The 22,412-nt window shown below is 42.1% G+C and overlaps 1 protein-coding gene across 7 annotated transcripts; it reads left to right on the forward strand.

Moving 5' to 3' along the window:
* Positions 1–187: 187 nt before the first annotated feature.
* Positions 188–21,901, forward strand: ZBTB25 (zinc finger and BTB domain containing 25). Of its 7 annotated transcripts, XM_055129814.1 has the most exons (5): positions 529–767; positions 11,085–11,264; positions 14,903–15,666; positions 15,758–15,840; positions 16,174–16,345. In XM_055129814.1, the coding sequence occupies exons 1-5, from the start codon at positions 544–546 to the stop codon at positions 16,207–16,209; spliced, it is 1,287 nt and encodes a 428-aa protein (XP_054985789.1). In that variant the 5' UTR covers positions 529–543; the 3' UTR covers positions 16,210–16,345. The 7 variants fall into 7 exon arrangements, with proteins under 7 accessions (XP_004612418.2, XP_054985789.1, XP_054985788.1 ...); XM_055129813.1 differs by lacking the exon at positions 16,174–16,345 and having other exon boundaries at positions 15,758–16,018; XM_055129810.1 differs by having other exon boundaries at positions 530–767; positions 14,903–15,840; positions 16,174–21,901.
* The last annotated feature ends 511 nt before the right edge of the window (positions 21,902–22,412 follow it).

The raw sequence follows: 22,412 nt of genomic DNA on the forward strand, positions 1-22,412 counted from the left end.
AGCGGGCTGACCCCCGCCCCGCCACAGGAGCGGGCCGCGGGCGGGCGGGCAGGCGGGCGCGCGCGCACGTACGCACGCACGCACACCGCGGCCCTCGCGCCCCTCGCTCGCGGGCTAGCAGGGCACGCAGTCACGTGAGCCCTCGCGGGCTGGTCGGCGCGAGAAGCCGCGCGAGAGCGGGCCACGGGGTGCGTGAGCCGGCGCCGCCGCGTGACGTACACGGCGCGGGAGCCGCCCCTCCCGCACGGAGGATCCGGCGGGCCGCCGCGGCGGCGTCTGGGTAAGCGACGCGGCCCAACCCCTGTGGGCTGCTCCGGGCTCAGGGCCCTCCCGCCGCGAGCCGCCCGGGGCGGCGGCCTGCAGCTGCGGCGGTCGCGGAACCAGATGCAAGTAGCCGGGATAAGGGGTGTTTTCGGTCCGTTGCAGATGTCAATCAGGGCCCAGGAGGAAAACGGCCACCGCGAGTGAGCGCGGGGTCGAGGATCTCACCCCCGCCCCGCCCCACCCCCGCCCTCCCCTCCAGAGCCACTTTTCGCTGCCCGCATGAGGCAGCTGCCCGGACCTGACGAAGGCCGGGCCGGCGCGCGGGAGCCCGCCCGGGTGCGACCCCAGGCAGGAAGCCCGCACGGGCCCGCGGAGCTCCGGCGCGCGGACGCACCTCCCCCTCGGGGCAAGTGGGCTGGTCTCCAGGCGCTGCTGCGGGTGGCTGCGGCCACCGCCTTCCCTCTGCTCAGCCTGGCCCTGTTTGTGATCGACCCGCCTCTCGGGTAGGCATCTCCTCCCCTTATTGTCTTCCCTCCTTCAGGTGCCATTCATCTCCTGTAAAGCCTGCCCCGGTCTTTTTCTTTTCTTTTTCTTCTTCTTCTTCTTCTTTTTTTTTATTAAAAAGCGTGTGCCACGGATCACTGCCCGCCCGAGCACTCGTTACTGGGAGCCGGGGAGCCGATCCCCAAGCGCTGTCCCTCAACTGTGACAGCCGCTGGCGGGACCGAGGCTGGTTTCCCGCCCAAGGGATTCCCCCTGGGGTCGACCTGCTTGTCTCGGGAGGCGTCCGCCTTTCTGGTACCGTTGTTGATGCTCACAGGATCATTTGTCACGTTATAAAGTTACACTTTTGTGATCGCAGCGTTTTCGAGCCGAGAGCGCCTTCGGGAAAACCCAGGTCGTGCCTCTCACCAGTGCCTCTCACCAGGCCCCAAGAGAGTAGCGGGAGGTGGTCTGACGGACCTTGGGTGACCCAGGCGCCAGGGGCTCAGTCGTGGAGTTCTCCCTACAGGACCTCCACCGCCAGTTTGACCCACTCTTGGGAGAGACTGGCCGCCAGAGGTGACGATTTTTGGCTCGACCCAAGCTGTTGAGAAACCAGGCTTGGCCGGTGTGAGATGCCGCTGATATTTTAAGGAATGAGCTTGGTACTATTTGTAGGTGGAATAGACTTGCCGGTGATCTTGTGTGCTCAAGACCTGTTTGCAACATTGGTTGCTTAAGCCTTTAAGCCATTACAATCTTACACAGCAAAATATATTTGGGGAAGGGGGATGGGTGGGCGGGGATCCCAAGAGTTTGCTGGTATTCCAACCCAGGGCCTCACACACGCTCTAAGCGCTCTAACCATTGCGCTCCAGCCCACAATTTGAGTGTTTTCACTGAAGAAGAGCTTTTCCTCCGTTGTCAGGCATCGGCTCCTAAATAGGAGCAAAGCACTAATGGCCCAGGATGTGTACTGGATTAGTTTGATGGTTGAAAGGTAATCAGATGGCTTAGGACCATCATGGGGTGGTCAGCAGGAGAGGAGGGAGGGACTGCACTTGACTTGCTGTATCTTTTTGCTTATCTGGAGAGGAGATGGCTGGTTTGGGTCTCTATTTGAGTACCTGCCATGACTAGCTGCTTTTGAAGATGAATTTCGACTTCTTACTGAAAAGGAGGTTACATTGGCTCCATTTTATGGAGGAGACAAGTTTAGAGATTTACCTGACTTGGCTGAAGTAGTTATTTGCAGTAGAACTCAAGGCTAGATCACTTATCTCCCAAGTCAAGCCTGCTTTTTTGCTTTATATCTTGCTACCACTTGCAGCCAGGAAAGGGATGAGAGAATCGCCTTGTGGCTGATTTATTGGCGCCTGTGGTTGCCCAGAGAGGCCGAGCAGGACTTTCAGCTGCCCTCTCTGCCTTAGAAAGTAGAGCTATGAGCTTCCACCCTATCTCCTGAGGGGAATTCGAAGGAGCCAGGCTGTCTAGCTGGGGAGGAGGGGCCGAAGTGCCTTGCCTGTAAAATATCCTGGTGAGAGCTGTGCTGGGAAGTGTTGCATAATGCCCTCCCTGCCACTGAACCAAAGTGATTTATGTACTGTGGTGCGTAGGTGCTGCTCTGACCATCTTGTTAAAGAAAAACCTGTTCATGTTAGTAATAACAGAGCCAGAAAGTGTTGGGGGTTGGGGTTCTATTATTGCAGATTTTATTTCTTGTTTTGTTGTTGTTTTTTTTTTTAAACAGCGCAGGTGCTCTTATCTCGTTAAGTTAGGAAGTACTGCTCTACCACTTCCTGCGCCTTCTGCTTTATTGCAAATAACGTAATGTGCATTTCAATTTTTTGAGAGGTTACTAAGAAAAATCGCTCCAGTTTATAGTTACCAGTACATGGAGTCAGCCTTGTTTTTATTTTCTCCTTATGTTATTTGCTCATTGAATGTCCTATGCTTGGGTTTTCCTCATCTGTAAAATTAAAATGACAAATACAGTCACAGGATTAAAAGAGAAAGTACGTAAAGCACTAAGTACAAAACCTTCCTTATAGTTGATTTAGTCATAGTAATACCTCTTGATAATAACTAAAATGGTATTTGCTAGTCTTACTAGGAAAGATGTTGTTACTTTAATTTCCCTAAGGGAGAGGGGAGGAAGAGGAGAACAAAGTGTTTGAAGTGAACAGTTTGAGAATATTTTTAATTCATTTGCACTTCTGCTTTTTCTTGGCTAGCAGGATTTTTTAAACATTTTTTTGAGGGGGGGAGTTAATTTTGTTATGTCACTTATTTTTTAACTTAAAAACATTCACTTCCCTGGTTACAAATCAATTTGAAGACTTTTGAAAAATTTTAGGCACTTTAAACAAGGGTTTTCTTGACATGTTTCTGGACAGTTCTGTCAAAGGAAGTATTGGTTCACCTATATTCAGAAGTTAGCATCACTCTTGTCTGTAGTGCATTTCAGTATTCTAGGTCTGTACTAGCATTGTCATTTTCCAGCTTTCTCCTATCCTTTCAAGTATCTTATTTTCTTTTTCCAGAAACACAGTTTTTCTTGTGTGTGTGGGTTTAAAAAGAATGTTTTCCTTTCCTTCACAGGGTTTTGCTTTTCTTTCATTTTACTTTACTTTTTTTTTTTTTAAGGGTACACCAGCAATTTGCACTCCACTGGTGGTAACGGTCTTGTTTGCCTGGTATTACTGTGGCTTTATCAGGCTTCCCACTCGTTTCTATGGGGGTTAGAGTTCTAGTGGGCTGCCTCTGTCTACCATCGAACAGAAGGCCCCAACCAAATGCTTCCCTGTTTGGTAAAGGTTTCTAGAGCATAACTGTTCTTCCTGTGTCATCTACTACATTTATTTCTTTTTTTTTTTTTTTTTTTTTTTGCTTTTTGGGTCACACTGGCGATGCACAGGGGTTACTCCTGGCTCTGCACTCAGGAATTACTCCTGGCGGTGCTCAGGGGACCATATGGGATGCTGGGAATCGAACCCGGGTCGGCCGCGTGCAAGGCAAACGCCCTACCCGCTGTGCTATCGCTCCAGCCCCTACATTTATTTCTTATTCCTGTCTTTAACATACTTAGTGATTTTCATTAGCAGATCCTAGAATTATTGAAAACCTTACCTCAAGCTAAGTATTCCAAATTTAGATTTCCACATCCTTTTGTGGTGCCTAGTGATCACACACACCCTTCGTACTGGAGTCAAACCTGGGGCCTCACAGAGGTAAGGTCTGTGCTTTGTCATTGAGTCACAACCCTAGTAATTTTCAAATACTCTGAAAATTGTTGTAATGGAGTATGAAAAATGTATCATTGTCCTAATTACTTTAAAAGAAGAAATGGGGAAATGATTATGTCTCTTCTCTGTCCTCAATGCCCATCCACCTACTTTGAAAGTGTGTTTTTTGTTTTGTTTTGCTTTTTGTTTTGGGGCTACCCCTGGTGATGCTCAGGGGTTACTCCGGGCTCTGCACTCAGAAATTACTCCTGATGGTGCTTGGGGGACCACATATGGGATGCTGGGAATGGAACCTGGGTTGGCCACATGCAAAGTAAATGCTTATACCCACTGTACTATCACTCCAGGCCCAAGGATATTTGTTTTTAAATCTGGTTGCTTTTAAAGTTACAGTGAGAATTACACGTGTTGGCTTTTTTATTTAATGTAATTGAGCTTCTTTTTCTTTCTAAGTTAGAGTGTGAAACATTCTTGATTTCTTCTATTCAGTTGTTCTTTCTTTTTTTTTGGGGGGGGGCCACACCCGGCGATGCACAGGGGTTACTTCTGGCTCTGCACTCAGGAATTACTCCTGGTGGTGCCTGGGGACCATGTGGGATGCTGAGAATCGAACCCAGGTCGGCTGCATGCAAGGCAAACGCCCTACCCGCTGTACTATTGCTCCAGCCCCTATTTAGTGGTTCTTAAATAAGACATCTGGTTAGGATCACCTGTGAAGCCAGAGTAACAGGATCAGTGTTTTACCCCTTCAGTTCTGTTTGGGTTCATCTGGAGTAGGTAGGACTCACCCATCACAACAACTTCATGGAAGATTTCACAAAATACTCTGCACAAGAGCCCATTCTTGGATAAAAATTATTTCTGCAAATATTGTTTCTTTAGATTATAAGATGTTACACTTCTGGTATCTTGTATAAATACATTTGAAAGCTAAAATCACTAAAATATTTTCTCTTGTGGCACTTTGAGTATTTCTGCTTTTACCTTTGTATTTGTGGCTATGAATAACTATCTTTAAAAAGCTGTACACGTTTCTTTGCCAACTTTTCATTCTTAATGATAGGAGTGTTAGAAACCAAGAGAAAATATGTTTTCTACACAGTGTTTTGGGTTGTTTTGTTTTTGTTTTGTTTCGGGGCAACACCCAGAAATGCTCAGCACTTAGTCCTGACTCTGAGCTCCTGGTGGGCTCTGGGAACCATATGGGTGCTGAGAATTGAACCTGGGTCAACCGCATGCAAGTCTTACCTGCTCTATTATCTCTCCAGCCCCTACACAATGTTATAATCGTTTTTTTAAATTTCTCTCTTAAAACTTCTAGTTTTGGGGGGCTGGAGCGATAGCACAGTGGGTAGGGCATTTGCCTTGCACATGGCCAACCCAGGTTCGAATCGCAGCATCCCATATGGCCCCTAAGCACCACCAGGACTAATTCCTGAGTGCAGTGCCAGGAGTAACCCCTGAGCATCACCGGGTGTGACCCCTCCAAAAAAAAACTTTTAGTTTTTGCTAACCCAAAGTTACTGCAATCTAGCAAATAAAGGCTTTTATGAACATAAATATTGCTGAGCCTATTATTAGAAATATCACTATGGTAACAGATAAGACATAAGTAACACTTGGGAGATTGGAGAAATAGTATATATGCTTATATCATGCAAGGTGTTTGTCTTCCATGTGGCTGACCTGGGTTTTTTTCCCTGACATTATATATAGTTCCCTGAGCATAGCTGGGGTATGGTTCTAACCCCACCCCCTCTCAAAAGAAGTAACACTTGTACATTTTTCTTTTACTTCTTATTGTTCTATATAACAGTATAAAATTTCTACCAAAAGGCCAGAGAGATAGCTCAGTAGCCTGGAGCTCATACTTTACATATAGAAAGCCCAAGATTTGATCCCCATATGGTACCAGAACACTACCAAGGAATGATCCTGAGCATCACCAGATGTGCCCCCAAACAAAACAAAACAAACAAAAAAAGTGAAACAATGAAAGGACACAGAAAATCAGGAAGCCATCAGCTTAATGGTATTGCCCTCAAGATGACCCAGTGATTAGAATTAAGGGAAGATTTAAAGCAACAGTTGTAACTGTTCAGAGATGTAGAATAACAGGGTTGGAATGTGCATGAACCAGGAATCAATATGAGCAGAGAAATAAAAACTGAAAGATGTGAGAAAAGAATGAGGGCCTGGAGTGATAGTACTGTGGGTAGGGCACTTGCTTTGCTTGTGGCCATCCTGAATTTGATCTCCGGCACCTCAAATAGTCCCCTTTGAATCACACCGCTAGGAGTGATCCCTGATTTCAGAATCTGGAGTAATCCCTGAGCACAAGAACTAAAAAAAGATTGAAAATATTTTACCTGAAATAATTCGCTAAATGGGCTTAAATTAAAAGTCTGGGCCAGAATGATAGTACAGAGGATAGGGTGCTTTCCTTGCACACTGCCGACCCTGTTTTGATCCCCAGAATCCCTGTGATCCCTTGGGTCCACCAGGAATAAGTCCTGAGCCAGAGCATAGACCCAGGAATAAACTCTGAGCACAGCTGGGTGTGTTCTTAAAAAAATAAAATTGAATTAAAAAAGTAAGTAAACTTAAATATAGATTAGTAAAAATTACATCCTCTGATGTAACAAACAAATTAATATAAGGCAGAGTTAACCATTTCAACGCTCTATATTAGTGTCAGACTGAGCTATAGCACAGCGATTGGGTGTTAGCCTTTCACATGGCCGACCCATGTTCGATTCCTCTGTCCCTCTCCGAGAGCCCAGCAAGCTGCCGAGAGTATCCCGCCCGCACGGCAGAGCCTGGCAAGCTCCCCGTGGCGTATTGGATATGCCAAAAACAGTAACAACAAGTCTCACATTGAGAGATGTTACTGGTGCCCGCTCGAGCAAATCGATGAGCAACGGGATGACAGTGACATATTAGTGTCAGGGATATTTTCCTAAGTTTCTTTTTGCTTATTTTTTGAGTCACTCCAGGAAGTGTTTGGGTGACTCTAGGGTTTTTTTTTCAAGATCTAAACTTCTTAGCTTGTGGACTGACTGCTAAGTTTGTGTATAAGTGCCATCTGAAAGAGTACATACAGGATTGGAGAGATATTCAGCAATGCACGTAGCAGTCTCAGGTTCCATCCCTGTAGCCTCATGACTCCCCAGGTACCTGCAGGAGCAACCACACCCACCAACATCAAGCCTCTTACCAACACTGGGTGAATCCCCCCAACTCCACCTTGGGGATAGGAGAGACGTTAACAGTTGGTCAGGCACTTGCCTTGCATCTGAATGACTCAGGTTTGGTATCCAGCACCCAATAAGATCCCCCAAGCCCTGCCAAGACAGATGCCCTACCCACTGCACTATCTTTCCAGGCCCTTTTTTGTTTCTTAAAGATGCGTTCTTAGCTGCTTTTATTTCACTCTCATCCTACCCATACCTGGTGACTTCAGCCTGGTAATGTCAGAGGACCTTTCTCTCTTTCCACTCTTGCTCTGCTAGAGCGTCAGTCTTTCATACAATGAACACCCATCCACTGATAGGTAATATTTCTTTTTTTCTTTCCTTCTTTTTTTTTTTTTTAAATCATACCAGTGGTGCTCAGGGCTTACTCCTGGCTCTGCACTCAGGGATCACTCTTGGTGGGGCTCTGGCAACCATATGTGATGCCAGGGATTGAACCCTGGTTGGCCACATGTAAGGCAAATGACCTACTCACTGTGTTATTTGCTCATTTGCTCACTATGTTATTGCCCATTAAGGAAATATTTTTGCTGAGAATAAGTACCTTGAGCTCACTGTATTGAAGATGAAGATTCTTTCACGAAGCCAGTTCTTTTTTTTGTTTTGTTTTTTGCAGGGGGGACATTAGACTACATGTGGCAGTGATCAGGGCTACTCCCAGCTTGGTGCTCAGTGGGCCATGAAGTATAAGGGATTGAATTTGAACTTGGGCCTGCAGATTGCAAGGCAGACACTCCTGCCCTTTAAACCATCTCAAGACTTCAAGTCTGTGCATCTTTTCTCTGGTGTTCTGGAATCCTCCCTTTCTGTCAGTGCCTAGCAAATGGTAGTCAGTCTGTAAAACTGGAATTCTTAGGCTCACCTTTGACCTGAAATCTAATTGGCCATATCCAGTTGCCAGTTCATGTGAGTTCTACATCTGATGTGTCTTGTATTCCTTTCTTTAGTCTACTGCCATTACTTGGATAGGGATATTGACTCCTTTTTGGTCTGTCTTTCTCTTTCCCTTTCCTTTGCTAATCTTCTTTTTAAATTTTAATTTACTTATTTTTATTTATTTTTCTTTTGGGGTCACACCCTGCAATGCTCAGGGGTTATTCCTGGCTCTGCACTCAGGAATTACTCCTGGTGATGCTCAGGGGACCATATGGGAAGCTGGGAATCCAACCCTGTGGGGGTGGGGGGTGCTGGCCGCATGCAAGGCAAAAACGCCTACCTGCTATACTACAGCTGTAGCCCCGCCTTGCTAATCTTCTTTGTGTGTTGTTACTAGAATAGTCTCAATTCAATGCCTGATGATGAAGATGATGAATATGATGATGGTGATGACAATGATGACTAGTATTTGTTGAACTCTGAGTTCTACAATTTCTAAATGCTTATGGGCATTATTGTACTAAATCTGTGTAACAGCCTGTGAGGTAAATACTGTAATTATCCACATTTTATAAGTGAAATTGAGACTTAGAGAGTTAAGCATTCCAACAGCAGTGTTAAAATTATAATCCAATTGTCTTGCTCCAGAATCCAAGCTTTATAACTAGTATATTGTGTTCCCACCCACTGAAAACATCTTAATATTAAGTTCTCCATTTCAAGTACCATCACAGTTCTTTATAGTTTTATTGACCCCTCCTGTTAATTGATCCCATCACTTGTTCTGTTCTTTGCTTTTAGTTTTCCTATGACAAAGCAAATTCTTTTGTTCTCCTGAAGAAAACAAATATACATATCAGTATGTATATTAACACACACTGATATCTGTTCATTTACTCATTCTGTTTTTTTGTTCCTGGGTGCTGTGTTCACCTTCTTTTCTTCTAAATCACTAAAATGGCATATTTTGCATTGGATCACCTATTATTTTACTCTGCTTCACAGCATGTGATCTGAACTGCTCTTAGGCACTTAGCACTTATTCCTTTATTTCCAATTGTAATTGCTGTTTTGGTTTTATTTCCTGATTGCCTGTAATCTTTTTTTTTTCCCCATTTTTTGGGTCACACTCAGCAGTGCACAGGGGTTACTCCTGGCGGTGCTCAGTGGAACCATATGAGATGCTGGGAATCAAACCCGGGATGGCCGCGTGCAAGGCAAACACCCTACCCACTGTACTATTGCTCCAGCCCCTAGCTTGTAATCTTTTTGATTGCAGTATCTATGTAATTTTTCTGTACTGTACATTGTCATTTTTTTAAAATTAAATTTCTCTTCAAAATATAAGTATAGGGCTGGAGAGATAGTATAGTGAGTAAGGCACTTTGCTTGCACACAGCTGACCAGGATTTGATCCCCGGCACCACATATAGTCTCCCAAGCCTGGCCAGGAGCGATCCCTGACTCAGATCAATGTCACCCTACTCACTCCAAAAAGAAAAACAAAAAACTTGCCTTTGAAACTTAAGAGAAAGTACAGAAACTATAGATGCTTGCCTTGCTTGCATCTGACCCTGGTTTGATCCCTAGTATCACATGGTTCCCAGAATATGCTTGAGAGATATCCCAAACACAGATCCAGGAGTCACTTCATCACTGTGTTTAAGCAGCAGAAAATCTGGTTTCTCCCTGATTCCTCTTTCCAAAAGTTCCTGATGTCTTGAGAAACAAAACAGCTTTTCCCTTGGCTCTTCCAGTCTGTGGTCATGTTCCATTTGAGGGATAGGTTGGGATGACATTTAGGTTTTGGGACCCAGGATTTGAATCCTCTAGCAGTGTGAACCTGGGTAAATTAAATCTTTATAATTGAGTTCCTTTATCTGTAAGGCACATTAAATACATTCCCTTTCTTATAAGGTTATACTGAAAATGAAATGAGTGCAAAGTGAAGTGTCTGCTATTTTTAGTATCACTCATTCAACTGTCTGCTTCCCTAGCTGCTGCCAGTTTCCTGATGGCTAACCCCATACTCTCATCATTTATTTACATGGACCTTGGTCTCTTTGGCTAGAGAAGAAACTTATACCCTCTTTTCAGTATCTTCACTTTCAGCGTAGATTCTCCCAGCACCCCCCACCCCCAATGATTATCATTATAACCTGACCACCATCTTCTGTAAAGCCTCAAGGCTCTGTACAGTTGGGATGGAGAAGGTGAGGTATCGCCTTCTACTTGCCTGGGTCCATAGATCGAGTATCCTTGATGCTTACCTTTGACTTCTCCACTGATTTCCTCTGCATGTTCTCCCTTGTGTATGACTTTACCTGTGGTCCCATCCTGCTTTCTCCTTCCTTCAGGAACCTCTGTGTTTATCTGTGACTGAATCCAGTTATGATCAGGATTAGATTCTTTTTTATGGGGCCCCTAACTCTTATAAATCAAGGAATGAGACTCATCAGCTATTTTCAGGACTCCTGTTAAGTTCTCACATGTATGATAGGCTGTTGTTCCCTAAGCACACGGATGGTTCTTAAGGAGCAGTCGGGGCACATAGTTATGTTACTAACGTTTATAACCAATGGTGGAATAGCAGTTTCAATAACAAGGTGGTTTTTATATGTCTCATCTAACTCTTAAACAGGGAAATCAGTCTCATTCCTATTTTCTAGTGAGAAAGCAGGACTAGAAACTTTTGTGGCATAGATAAAAAAGGACAGAGGGTTCTTTTTGTTCCTGAGTCACTTGTACCAAGTTATCTTATTAAAGGAAAAAGTCACATTTCAGGGTTTGAGTAGAATTAATAGTGTTTGTTATAATGAAGATGGGGATTAATGTAAGATTTGAGATGAAACAAGCAAGATTGAAAACATTGAATAATTTTGTTTAGCTTTAAATATCCTTATACTCTAGATCTGTAGGAACTAGAATTAAAAAGAACTATGTATTTTTTTTTCCCTCTCAGAGCCATAATGGACACAGCTAGCCATAGCCTTGTCCTTCTGCAGCAGTTGAACATGCAACGAGAATTTGGTTTTCTGTGTGATTGCACGGTTGCTATTGGAGATGTTTACTTTAAAGCCCACAGAGCAGTGCTTGCTGCTTTTTCTAACTATTTCAAGATGATATTTATTCATCAAACAAGGTAAGGATGTGCATCTGTAAGAATTCTTTAATTCCTGCATGCAAAGAATGGACACCAGCCCTCTGAACCATCTCCCCAGCCCTGAATTGCTTTTAAAATTTAGGTTACCCTAACAATATAGGTATTTAGAGAGAGTGTGGAAAACATATTTAGATTCTGAACTCTTGGTAATAAGTAACTTTAGGGACTGGTAAGATAGTTCAAAAGAGCTTATGTTCATGTTGATGCAGGAGAGTGGTTTGCTCTCTGGCTCCAGTTGATTCCCTTACCACCCTTGGAAGCAACGCCTGTGCACAATGTAGTATGTGATCTGAGCCAGGTAGAACCAGAGTCAGAAACAAGCAAATACAAGAGTAACTTTAGGAACCTGAGAGATAGTACAAGGCAGGGTGCTTGCCTTGCACATGGCTCATCTAGTTTTTTGTTCATAGCACTTTTTGTTTGAGACCACCAGAAGTGATCCCTGAGCTCAGAACCAAGAGTAAGCCCTGAGGGGCCGGAGCGATAGCACAGCAGGTCGGGCATTTGCCTTGCACGTGGCCAATCTGGGTTCAATCCCCGGCATCCCATATGGTCCCCTGAGCACTGCCATGAGTAATTCCTGAGTTCAGAACCAGGAGTAACCCCTGAGCATTGCCGGGTGTGACCCAAAAAGCAAAGAAAAAAAAAGATTAAGCTTTGAGCTCTGCTAGGTGTAGCTCAAGTACACACACACACACTTTGAAACTCTATTTATATAACATTAGCTAATTTTGGGGGGGGAAGTAGGGGTATTGAGCCACACACCCAATGTTGCTCAGGGCTTGCTCCTTGTTTTCGCTCAGGGATTACTCTAGGAAGGGCTCAGGGGACCATGCAGGGTGGTAGGATTGAACCTGGTCAGCAGTGTGCAAGGCAGCTTTCCTACCCACTGTACCATTGTTGAGTCCCTGCTAATTATTCTTTCATTCAAATATCATGTCAGGTATTGTGCTGAGCTGTAGTAAAAGGTAAGCTGTATCTTTTACACTCAAGAAGTTAATAGATTAGATCCAGAGAGATATCTTATATATGTAGGAGCCCTAAGTTCTATCCCAATACCAAATGGTCCCCCAAGCACCACCAGGGCTTTATATCCAGAGCACTGTACACAGAGTAACCCTAGAGCACTACTAGGTATGGCCCCAAAAAATCAAAAAGACAAATCAGTAGCCTAATGGAATTTGGTACATGTAAAGAAATAATTGCAATATGGTTGCTCTTTGGGGGTTTCAGTTTCTTCCTGAAACGGAATAGGTTGGAATAGTATACTAACAGGTTACTATTAGTAATAATCAGTGCCATCAGTACATAAGGGAGGTGTTGTTCAAGGTAGATTGGAATATCAATTTCCCTGTTTTGAGAAAGTTGGAATTACAGAGGCGCTGGATCTTGAAGGATCAGAGGGAGTTTTTCAGTTGAAGAGAAATATGAGAACATACATTATAGGCAGAGGGTGAAAATCATGAAAGCATGCAGATGTGAACTAGGCTGGTACATTCAGAAAACAAGCAGGAGTAGATCAGAATGATTAGTATGTATGTCACAAGGAGAAAGGAGGTTATGTGTAGCCTTTTCTGCATGCCAACTTCCTGTCTGATGTAAGTGTCAGTGTAGAAAGTAGATAGAAACACTGCCTTCTTATCAGTCTCATTCTAGAACTGTAAGTTAATTTCATCTTCAAAGGGTCTGTGTGTACCAGGCACTGTGTTAAACTAAATGCAGGAGATACCAGGTGACAGACCAGTGCAAGTAAAATGTCTCAGTTAACAGAGCTCTGTGCTGTAGTTAAAAAAAAATGTTGATGGAAGTGGAAGTGGGTAGGTCAGAGCTGAAAGTGAAACTCAACGGGGATTTCCCAGATAACTAGACTAAAGATAAAGATTGCCAGCATACTGACACCTAGAGCATTCTCAGGTAGCTCCAAGCTACTTTGCTCCAAGCAAACTTTGTGAATTCATTGACTGATTTCCTGGTTCTCGGTAACTAGGTTATCCTACTCGGTAACTAGGTTATCCTACTTCTGTTTTGCTTGGTAATTCCTAATTTTTGGATACATAGCTATTACTGTTATCTGAATTCTAGATTTACATGAAAATTGGACTTAGGTTATTGGGAAGCATTTTAAATTTATACTTAAGGGCTAGGGTGCTAGCTCAAAGGGCTGGAGCACATGCTCTGTTTGCAGGATCCCAAGATTCAGATCCTTACATCACATGGTCTTCTGAGCATTGAGCCAGGAGTAGGCCATGAGCGCCACCAGTATGGCTCCAAAACAAAAATCAAAATTATATCTATTCATTAGTTGGATAGTTTTTTTTTTTTTTTGGTGTGTATGTTTGGTTTAAGGGCCACACCTGGTAAAACTTGGGGACTACTTCTGGCTCTATGCTCAATGGTCACTTCTAGTGGTGCTTGGGAGTCCATGTGGTACCAGGAATTAAACCTTGACTTATCTTCAGACTTCTGGGTGGAGGGGAGTAAGTCCAGGACAAAATATCATGGCATAATGTTTTCAAACCTTATCCATGCTGTAGTATGAGTCATAATGTCATGTTATGGTTGAGTAATATTCCATTACATATATTTATGTATATATTCTATTAAATATATATGCCACATTTAAGAAATCAGTTTATTTGTTGATATATACTGGTGTTTCTACTAGCTAATGTAAATGCTAGTATAATTGTAATATAGATCTGTTTGAGTAACTTGTTTTTAGTTCTCCTGATTTTATGCTTAGTGGTAGGCTATAAAGTTCTGTAAGGACGGGACATGAGTGCTGGAGAATATGTACAGGGTTAAGGTGCTTGTCTTGCATGCTATCAGACCCCCGGTTCAAGCATTGTCAGGAGTGATTGCTAAGCACAGAGCCAAAGGTAACCCAGAGCATTGCCAAGTTGGTCCACATCCCCATCCCGGTCAGAAGAACAGGATACCTATTTTATTCATTTTTTTTTTTTACCTCCTCACATCTAATATAGTATATATTATCTAGGAGTCATTAAATAACTAGGGGCTGGAGAAATAGTATAACAGGTAGAGCACTTGCTGTGCAAGTGGCTGACCCAGGTTCAATATCCAGTACCCCATCTGGTCTCCCAAGCATTTTCAGGAGTGATCCTTGAATATAGAGCCAGAAGTAAACCCTGAGCACTGTCGGTTATGGCCCAAAACCAAAATAACAAATATTGAACTAAACATAGTTTCTGTTTCATGACATTTTTTTTCTTTTGCTTTTTGGGGTGACATCTGGCAGTTCTCAGGTGTGACCACTGCCAGCTTGGTTTTGGGGCCCACGCCCAGGTAGTGCTTGTGGGATTGTGTGGGGAATTAAACACAGGCCTCCAGCATGCCAAGCATGTGCACTAGCCCTTTGAGCTATCACCCTAGCACTGTTTCTTTAGGTAGTAGGCTGAATGCATGAAGACTTGTTGCTGGACCATAAAACCACCATAAAATGAAAGTTGGAACTTTTATTGCTCTATTTCATCAATTTAGATTGCTTAAGTTTGAGCTTCTTAGGAAGAACTTGCTTTAGCCGAAGACCTAATATTAACTAAAAGACCAACTAGGTTGTTTTCATCTTGTGTGGATCTGCTTTTTGTTTTTAACAGCGAATGCATAAAAATACAACCAACTGACATCCAACCTGACATATTCAGCTATTTGTTGCATATTATGTACACGGGGAAAGGACCAAAACAGATTGTGGATCATAGTCGTTTGGAAGAAGGGATTCGATTTCTTCACGCGGACTACCTTTCTCATATTGCAACTGAAATGAATCAGGTGTTCTCACCAGAGACCGTGCAGTCCTCAAATCTGTATGGCATTCAGATCTCAACAACCCAAAAAACAGCTGTCAAACAAGGGCTCGAAGTCAAAGACCCTCCTGCAACTAACACTGGAAACAGAGCTGCTGTCCAGGGCGAACACCCACAGCTGCAGCTTTCTCTGGCAATTGGGCTGGATGATGGCACTGCAGAGCAGCAGAGGGCCCACGCTGCCACCCAGGCATTGGAGGAACATAAGAAGTCCCCAGTGTCCATCAAGCAGGAGAGATCTGAGCCAGAATCAGTGATCTCCCAGAGCCATACTTCACCTTCGTCAGAGGTGACAGGTGCCACTGAAAGTAGCATCAAAATACACCTCTGCCATTACTGTGGAGAGCGTTTTGATTCCCGTAGTAACCTAAGGCAACATCTTCATACCCATGTGTCTGGATCCCTCCCATTTGGAGTCCCTGCCTCCATTCTGGAAAGTAATGACCTTGGTGAAGTGCACCCTCTTACTGAAAATAACGAGGCCCCGGAGTGCCACAGGCTCAGTTCCTTCATTGTCAAGGAGAATGAACAGCAACCTGACCACCCAAACCGGGGTATCACAGAGCCTTTGCAGATCAGTCAAGTGTCTTTGATCTCCAAAGATACTGAGCCAGTAGAATTAAACTGTAATTTTTCTTTTTCAAGGAAAAGAAAAATCAGCTGTACCATCTGTGGTCATAAATTTCTCCGAAAGAGCCAATTGCTGGAACACATGTATACACACAAAGGTAAATCTTACAGGTACAACCGATACCAAAGGTTTGGTAATGCATTAGCTCCGAGATTTCAGCCATATTGTGACAGTTGGTCTGATGTCTCCCTGAAAAGTTCTCGGTTGTCACAAGAACAGTTAGACTCCTCTTGTGCCTTAGAGACAGAGCTCACACAAGAAAATGTGGACACAATCTTAGTTGAGTAGTAGTTTCTTAAGAATTTGTATATCAATTCTGGGGAAAAAAAACAAGCACTTAAAAAAATTTCTAAATTCTTTTCTTCCTCAATTACTTTGACATTTTCCTTTGCCATTTTCCATTCTGTAGGGTTTTCTCCTTGTTTTTCAGGCTCCTCAGTGGTACTCAGGATCTACTCCAGCCTGATGCTGGGAATCACTCCCAGTGGTGCTGTGGAACCATGCAGTACTGGGGGTCAAATCTGGGCCTCCATCATGTGCAGCATGTATGCTAATCCTTTGAGCTATGTCTCAAACCCTGTGTATAATTCTAAGGATGTATATATTTGATCTGTTTATTGTAAGTGATATTAATACATGACTGTTAAAATGTAGCTTTCAATTAGGGCCGTGAACTTTTCGCAAATAGAAATCTGAAATTAAGTAGACACCTGGAACTTTATATTAAATATTTATAAAATGTTTAAATTTTTCCAGGTTTTACAATCAGTAAAACTTAAATAGGAAGCAAATTTTAGAAATTGGGTGGGAGAGCAGGGGTCGCACCATACTTGGCAGTACTCAGGGCCTGTTCCAGGCTATGTTCTGAGGGATTACTCCTGGCAGTGCCTGGGGAATTATGCAGTGCTAGGGATCAAACCCTGAGCTCTCACATGCAAAGCATGCACTCAGTCCATTGAGCTATCTCTACAGCTCTGGAAATGAAATCTTTTCTTTTTCTTTTTTTTCAAAGAAATATTCTAAACTATCACTTTTGGCTCTTGTTTCACATGAATTAAATCTCTTCGAGTATTATTTTTAAAAAGCTTCCATTATAGTTATTTTAATGCATGACTATGTTATAGTCCATAAAAAAGTTTGTTTTCAAACCTAGCCATACCAAATCATGAATAGTCTTAAAATTACTTTTTTTGATTTTGTTTTGTTTGGGGGCCACACCCAGGGATGCTTAGGGGTTACTCCTGGCTCTGCACTCAGGAATTACTCTTGACTTTTCATGGGGGACCATATGGGTTGCAGGGGATCGAACCCTGGTCAGCCATGTGCAAGGCAAGAGCCTTAATCGCTATACTATCTCTCCAGCCCTTGCAATTTTACTTACTAATTCTATAATACCTTTCTTGGCTTTTACCATTTTTTAACATTGAGTATACTGCATTTTTAGTAAAATATATTTTGGTTAAAAGAGAGAAAGGGATAGGCTCAAGAGATAGACCAGGGTTAAGAATCATGCCTTGTAACTCAGACATGAAAGCTTGTAACAATATCTCACGGTGAATCAATAAAAAAAAAAAAAATCATGACTTGGATGTGATTGACCCTTGTTTAATACCCAGACCACATTCCCCTTCATGGGTACAGCTCTGGATGTCTCCAAATAGTGCTGGTGTGGTTCTAAAGGCCTTGATTGAGCACCCTCAGGGCAACCCAGGTAGTGCTCAGCACCACACAACCGTGTCATCCAGCACTTGCATTGAACTGCTGGCTTGGTTGACTGAGAATCACCAGTGGTACCCCTGGGCCTCCTGTGCACTATTTTGCATTCCTGCACCCCACACACACACCACACACACCCCTCCAAAAGAAAGAAGAGTAAAGCTGGGAGCTGCCAGGACCACTTATGGCAATGCTTGGGAAACTACGTTGTGCCTGAAAGCACTCCTGGGCCCCTCCCTGCCAGCATGCATTCCAGCTGTTGAGTCATCTTCCTTAGACTCAGAAAAATCTTGAAGAGAACCAATAAGATACATACACGAAAATAAGCATATCAGAACAGAGTCAAGTGTTCTTAAAAACCTATGAGAAATTTGAGATTTTTATGACTAGATTTACATGAGTTTTTACTTTTTTTTTTTTTTTTTTGCTTTTTGGGTCACACCTGGTGATGCACAGTGGTTACTCCTGGCTTTGCACTTAGGAATTACTCCTGGTGGTGCTCAGGGGACCATATGGGATGCTGGGAATTGAATCCGGGTCGGCCGAGTGCAAGGCAAATGCCCGACTCGCTGTGCTATCACTCCAGCCCCGAGATTTATGTGAGTTTTAAGAAGGAAATGTTAAACAAAAATTATTTTTCTGCCCTCAGTGTCAGAATTTTCTGGCCTCTTCAGGTGATGTTATTTGCTTTGTTTTTTGGGGGGTAACTAACACCTGGTCATACTCAGGGGATGCTGGGGATCAAACCCACATCAGCTGTGTGCCAGCCCCAAGTTGGTATTCATTTTCTAGTAATTAGTTGGAAAAGTAATTTTCTAGAACCACAGGTTTTATTTTTGTCCAGTTCACAAAACTAGCCAGCTTCATTAGTGTCATCTAACTACCTTTAAAATCCTTGTTGCATATGCTGCCCGAGCCCATGTGCTGCTTGCGCCTGTGTGGCCGAGCACATGTGGTGCATGAGCACATGTGTCACCCTCATCTCCGCTCTTGAGATGTGTACGTTTATGCTTTCCTATCTAATTCTGGGATGTGTGTAGGGGCTCTCTCTGCCCTTGGAGAAGCCTGCATTCTATTTTGAGCGCGTTACTCTGTCTCTCTTACTCTCCATTCTCTCCCACTTTTCTCTTCCTCCTTCACTCCAAAAACCCTCCAAATAAAATCTGTTTGCTTCAAAAAAATATCCTTGATAACATTTCCTCTGTGAATAAACATTACTCACTTACAAAGCTAAAGCTTCAAAATAAGCAAAATCCATGCACCAAATGATAGATTCTCCTGCTCTGTGTAACTGGGAAATAGCTCATCAAGCCAGCACAAAGGGTAGATCCAGATTGTTTCTGGAATGTTTAAATTTCAAATACTAGATAGCAAGTATAACAAAAGGGAAAGATTCCAAACTACTTTATCTTTTTTTGTATGTCACCCTTTGAAGTCTTAGCCTCGCAAATATAAATTTGGTTTTTGAAGCTTAGAATTCAACTGCGTACAAAAGCTCCTGAACTTTCTTCTAAGGACATTTCCTAAAAGCATAGTGTTTCTCCTTAGCATTGGAGTTTAGCCAGGAAGGAACTCAAAAGAGTGATCTAATCATTAAAGGACATAATGATTTTCTATGGGTAAACTGAATGTAGGTGAATTATAGAGTGGTCATTTTTTTCTTGAGAGCTGAATAATAAAAAAATGGGCACTGCCTAGGGTAGTTGAGTTTCTTTGCCCAGCGCCAAGCTTGATATGTGCTGAGAGCAAAAATCTTGTATTTGGAGTAGTTAAAAAACGTTGTATTGCTCTTTGGAGGCAGAAGTTACTCTAATTTTAAATAAGTTTAGAGAGGTGCCCTAAAAGGCTGTATCTCGAAGCAACCAGTGTCATCCTCCTGCCTCCCTGCCCCACCACTGCAGAAAGGGCCCCTGAGTGTTGCTGGGTATGATCTCAAGTTCTTTTTTTTAAATTTAAATAATTTAAGAGATTATTGAGCTTAAGGCTGGAATGATAGTACAGCAGGTACTTTTCTTGCATGTGGCTGACCCAGGTTTGATTCTTGGTACCCTGTATGGTCCCCCGAGCCCTGCCAGGAGTGATCCCTGGGTGCAGAGCCAGGAGTAAGCCTGAACACCTCCAGGTGTGGCCTAAACCCCTCCTCCACCAAAAAATTTTATTCAACTCAGTGCCCTCCAAGATTCTATCTGATCGCATGAACACATATAGCATACTTCCATGTATTTTGGGATATTTAGGATATATTTCCTATCCTCCTTTGAGCAATATTTTATTCTAAGATGACTTTTTTCTGTACAAGGGACTTGACTCCCTGAGAGTACATGCCTTGCCTGTGTGAGGCCCTCAACTTGATCCCTGATACTGCACATGGTAGGGGGTGGGAATCTTAATTTTGTCTTGTATAATTATTTCCTGCTTGCTCAGTCTTTAGTCCTTGACACAGGAAGTATGTAGCTAAAGGGATGACTATAAATTGTAGGATAGGGCAGCAAACTAGGGCAGAATCTGGAAAAATGTTAAGAGTTTGCTTGTGATCGATCCTGATAGTACTAAATTTAAAGCAGAAATATGTCTCTGCCTGTTGGTTGTGCAGAAAATAATAGTTAATTTTTATGTTTGTTCTTTTATAGTTGCTTTTAATTTTAGGATTTAAAACAAGTCTTCTTTTTCCTTAGCCGAGGATTGAACCTGGGTTGGCCGTGTGCAAGGCAGGTGCCTTTCCTGCTCTACTGTTGCTTCGGCCCCGCTCTGTTTTATATATATATATTATTTATTTATTTATTTGTTCTTTTTGGCTCACATCCGGCAATGCGCAGGAGTTACTCCTGGCTTTGCAATCAGGAATTATTCCTGATGGTGCTTGGGGGACCACAGGGGATGCTGGGAATCAAACCCGGGTCAGCCTCGTGCAAGGCAAACACCATACCCACTGTGCTATCGCTCCAGCCCTCTGTTTTATACTTTAAAATCTCAAAAGCTAGGGTTTAAGATCCAGTGATTAGTGGTACAGAAACTGGACCCAGTTTTTCTTTTTTTTAATGCATTCAATAGGCATATTTTTAAAATAGTTATTAAATGACTAAAATTATGCTCTCGCTATAATTTTAAGAAACATGATCCTAAGAAAATCAACTTTGTATAAAAAATATCCTTCTGTTCCAGTGACTACTTGATCTGCAAAATGGAGCTGTAACCTTAGCCATATAAGGCTTGCATAATGATTATCGAAATTTTTTTTTTTCTTTTTGGGTCACACCCGGCAATGCACAGGGGTTACTCCTGGCTCATGCACTCAGGAATTACTCCTGGCGGTGCTTGGGGGACCATATGGGATGCTGGGAATCGAACCCAGCTTGGCTACATGCAAGGCAAACATCCTACCTGCTGTGCTATCGCTCTAGTCCCCCAAAATTCTTAAAACTGGAAATCCTATGTGCACCTTAATCAGTGTATCTGAAAAATACTAAGCAGATGTTTTTGTCTTAGAACAGCATAGATTTTTCCCTTTCTAGAATCCTAGAGTTATTTTCTTGAAAAAGTAGGCATTGTTCAGTATTTGTCCTTATTAGCATAATGTCAGAACTCAGCATCTGATAAATGCAGTCTGCCTTATAAGAAACCAAAATTTTCTGGTTTATTTGGGTTATTATTTCTTGTTCTGAATTTCTGACATATATAAAGTGGATATAAGCAGTCCCTACCTCACAGGGGTGTTGTGAGGATTTGTATTAAAGTTATATTAAATTCTTCATATTACTGATAAAAATCAATTATATAAAGAAAACTGTATTATTCTTTAGCTAAATCTATTTGCATCCAATATTTAAATTTTAGTTTGTCTTGAAACAATCATATATTTATGTGATACTCAGTAATTAATTAACAAAACTTTTTTTTAATCATGTAGAAATAGTATTGCTAGAATTTCTTTTTTACTATATTTTAATCATATTGTTTATCTTGCCTTCACCAAGGAGGGTATTAGTTTTTTGGCATTAACGGGAATAAAACCTTGCCAATTTTAGTATTATTAAAACTTCCCCAAAACATATTGTTTGCACATATGAAAAAGGACAAAAGCAATCAAAGAAGTATTATTTTCCTTTATTTGATATAGATCGTATCAAAGTATAGGGCAATAACTAGGCTGGACATAATATGTAATTATGTTCTTTCATAATCTTAATGTTAAAAAGGCTTCACTTAAAACTGAAAGAAATAATCATGGGAAAAGATAGTCTGGAAAATATTCTATTAATGTTTATTTCCATAGATAATTCTTGATGATGTAACTCAGATCCTTAGTGTCAATTTTTTTTATATTAATGGAAATATAAATAGACCATGTGAAGAGGTTTTATTGAGTACTTTGTAGATATCTTTATTTCAAATTAAATGTAGCTCTATGGTATTTTCATTATAATTAATTCTTTAAATCCTGAGCGTGAACTTTGTAAATGTTTCTTGTGCTTCTGTGTTTATGTGGTTGTACTTTTTGAAAACTGACATAATTAAACAATCTCATACTTGGTGTCTTCATACAGGGAATCACAAACTGATATTTGTCTTCATGACCTAGAAGAATCCATTGTGCTTTACACAATTATTCTGTGCCACACTAGATGACTTAGGAAATGCTGCTTCAAAGCAGTTGACATTAGCTATCAGTAACTATTTTGTGTGTAGTAAGTTACTATAGCAAAATGCAAAAGATTATAATCCATAATACATTATTGTATGGTTAAACTCTTCTACTTAATATGGGTTTGCTTCAAAACATTCTTTTGGAAGATTTTGTATTCTCTATTTGGAATAAAAACAGTGGATTTTATATATCATATCATGACAAATGAATGTGATTTGATCATAAAAACAACCTATTAACTTATAAAAGATGTTCTTATTTTACAGCAGTGTCTGCCGAATGCCTTCTTCCTAGTAGTGAGGTAAGTA

The sequence above is a fragment of the Sorex araneus genome, chromosome 3, assembly GCF_027595985.1.
Source record: "Sorex araneus isolate mSorAra2 chromosome 3, mSorAra2.pri, whole genome shotgun sequence".
NCBI lineage: Eukaryota > Metazoa > Chordata > Mammalia > Eulipotyphla > Soricidae > Sorex > Sorex araneus.

What these genes read in the sequence shown, in the direction of transcription:
- ZBTB25 (XM_055129809.1), top strand. Translation starts at nt 544, where the DNA reads ATGAGGCAGCTGCCCGGACCTGACGAAGGCCGGGCCGGCGCGCGGGAG. An exon ending in GTGATCGACCCGCCTCTCGG is followed by an intron (nt 768 to 11,084) that starts GTAGGCATCTCC and finishes TTTCCCTCTCAG; the next exon opens with AGCCATAATGGACACAGCTA. An exon ending in ATATTTATTCATCAAACAAG is followed by an intron (nt 11,265 to 14,902) that starts GTAAGGATGTGC and finishes TGTTTTTAACAG; the next exon opens with CGAATGCATAAAAATACAAC.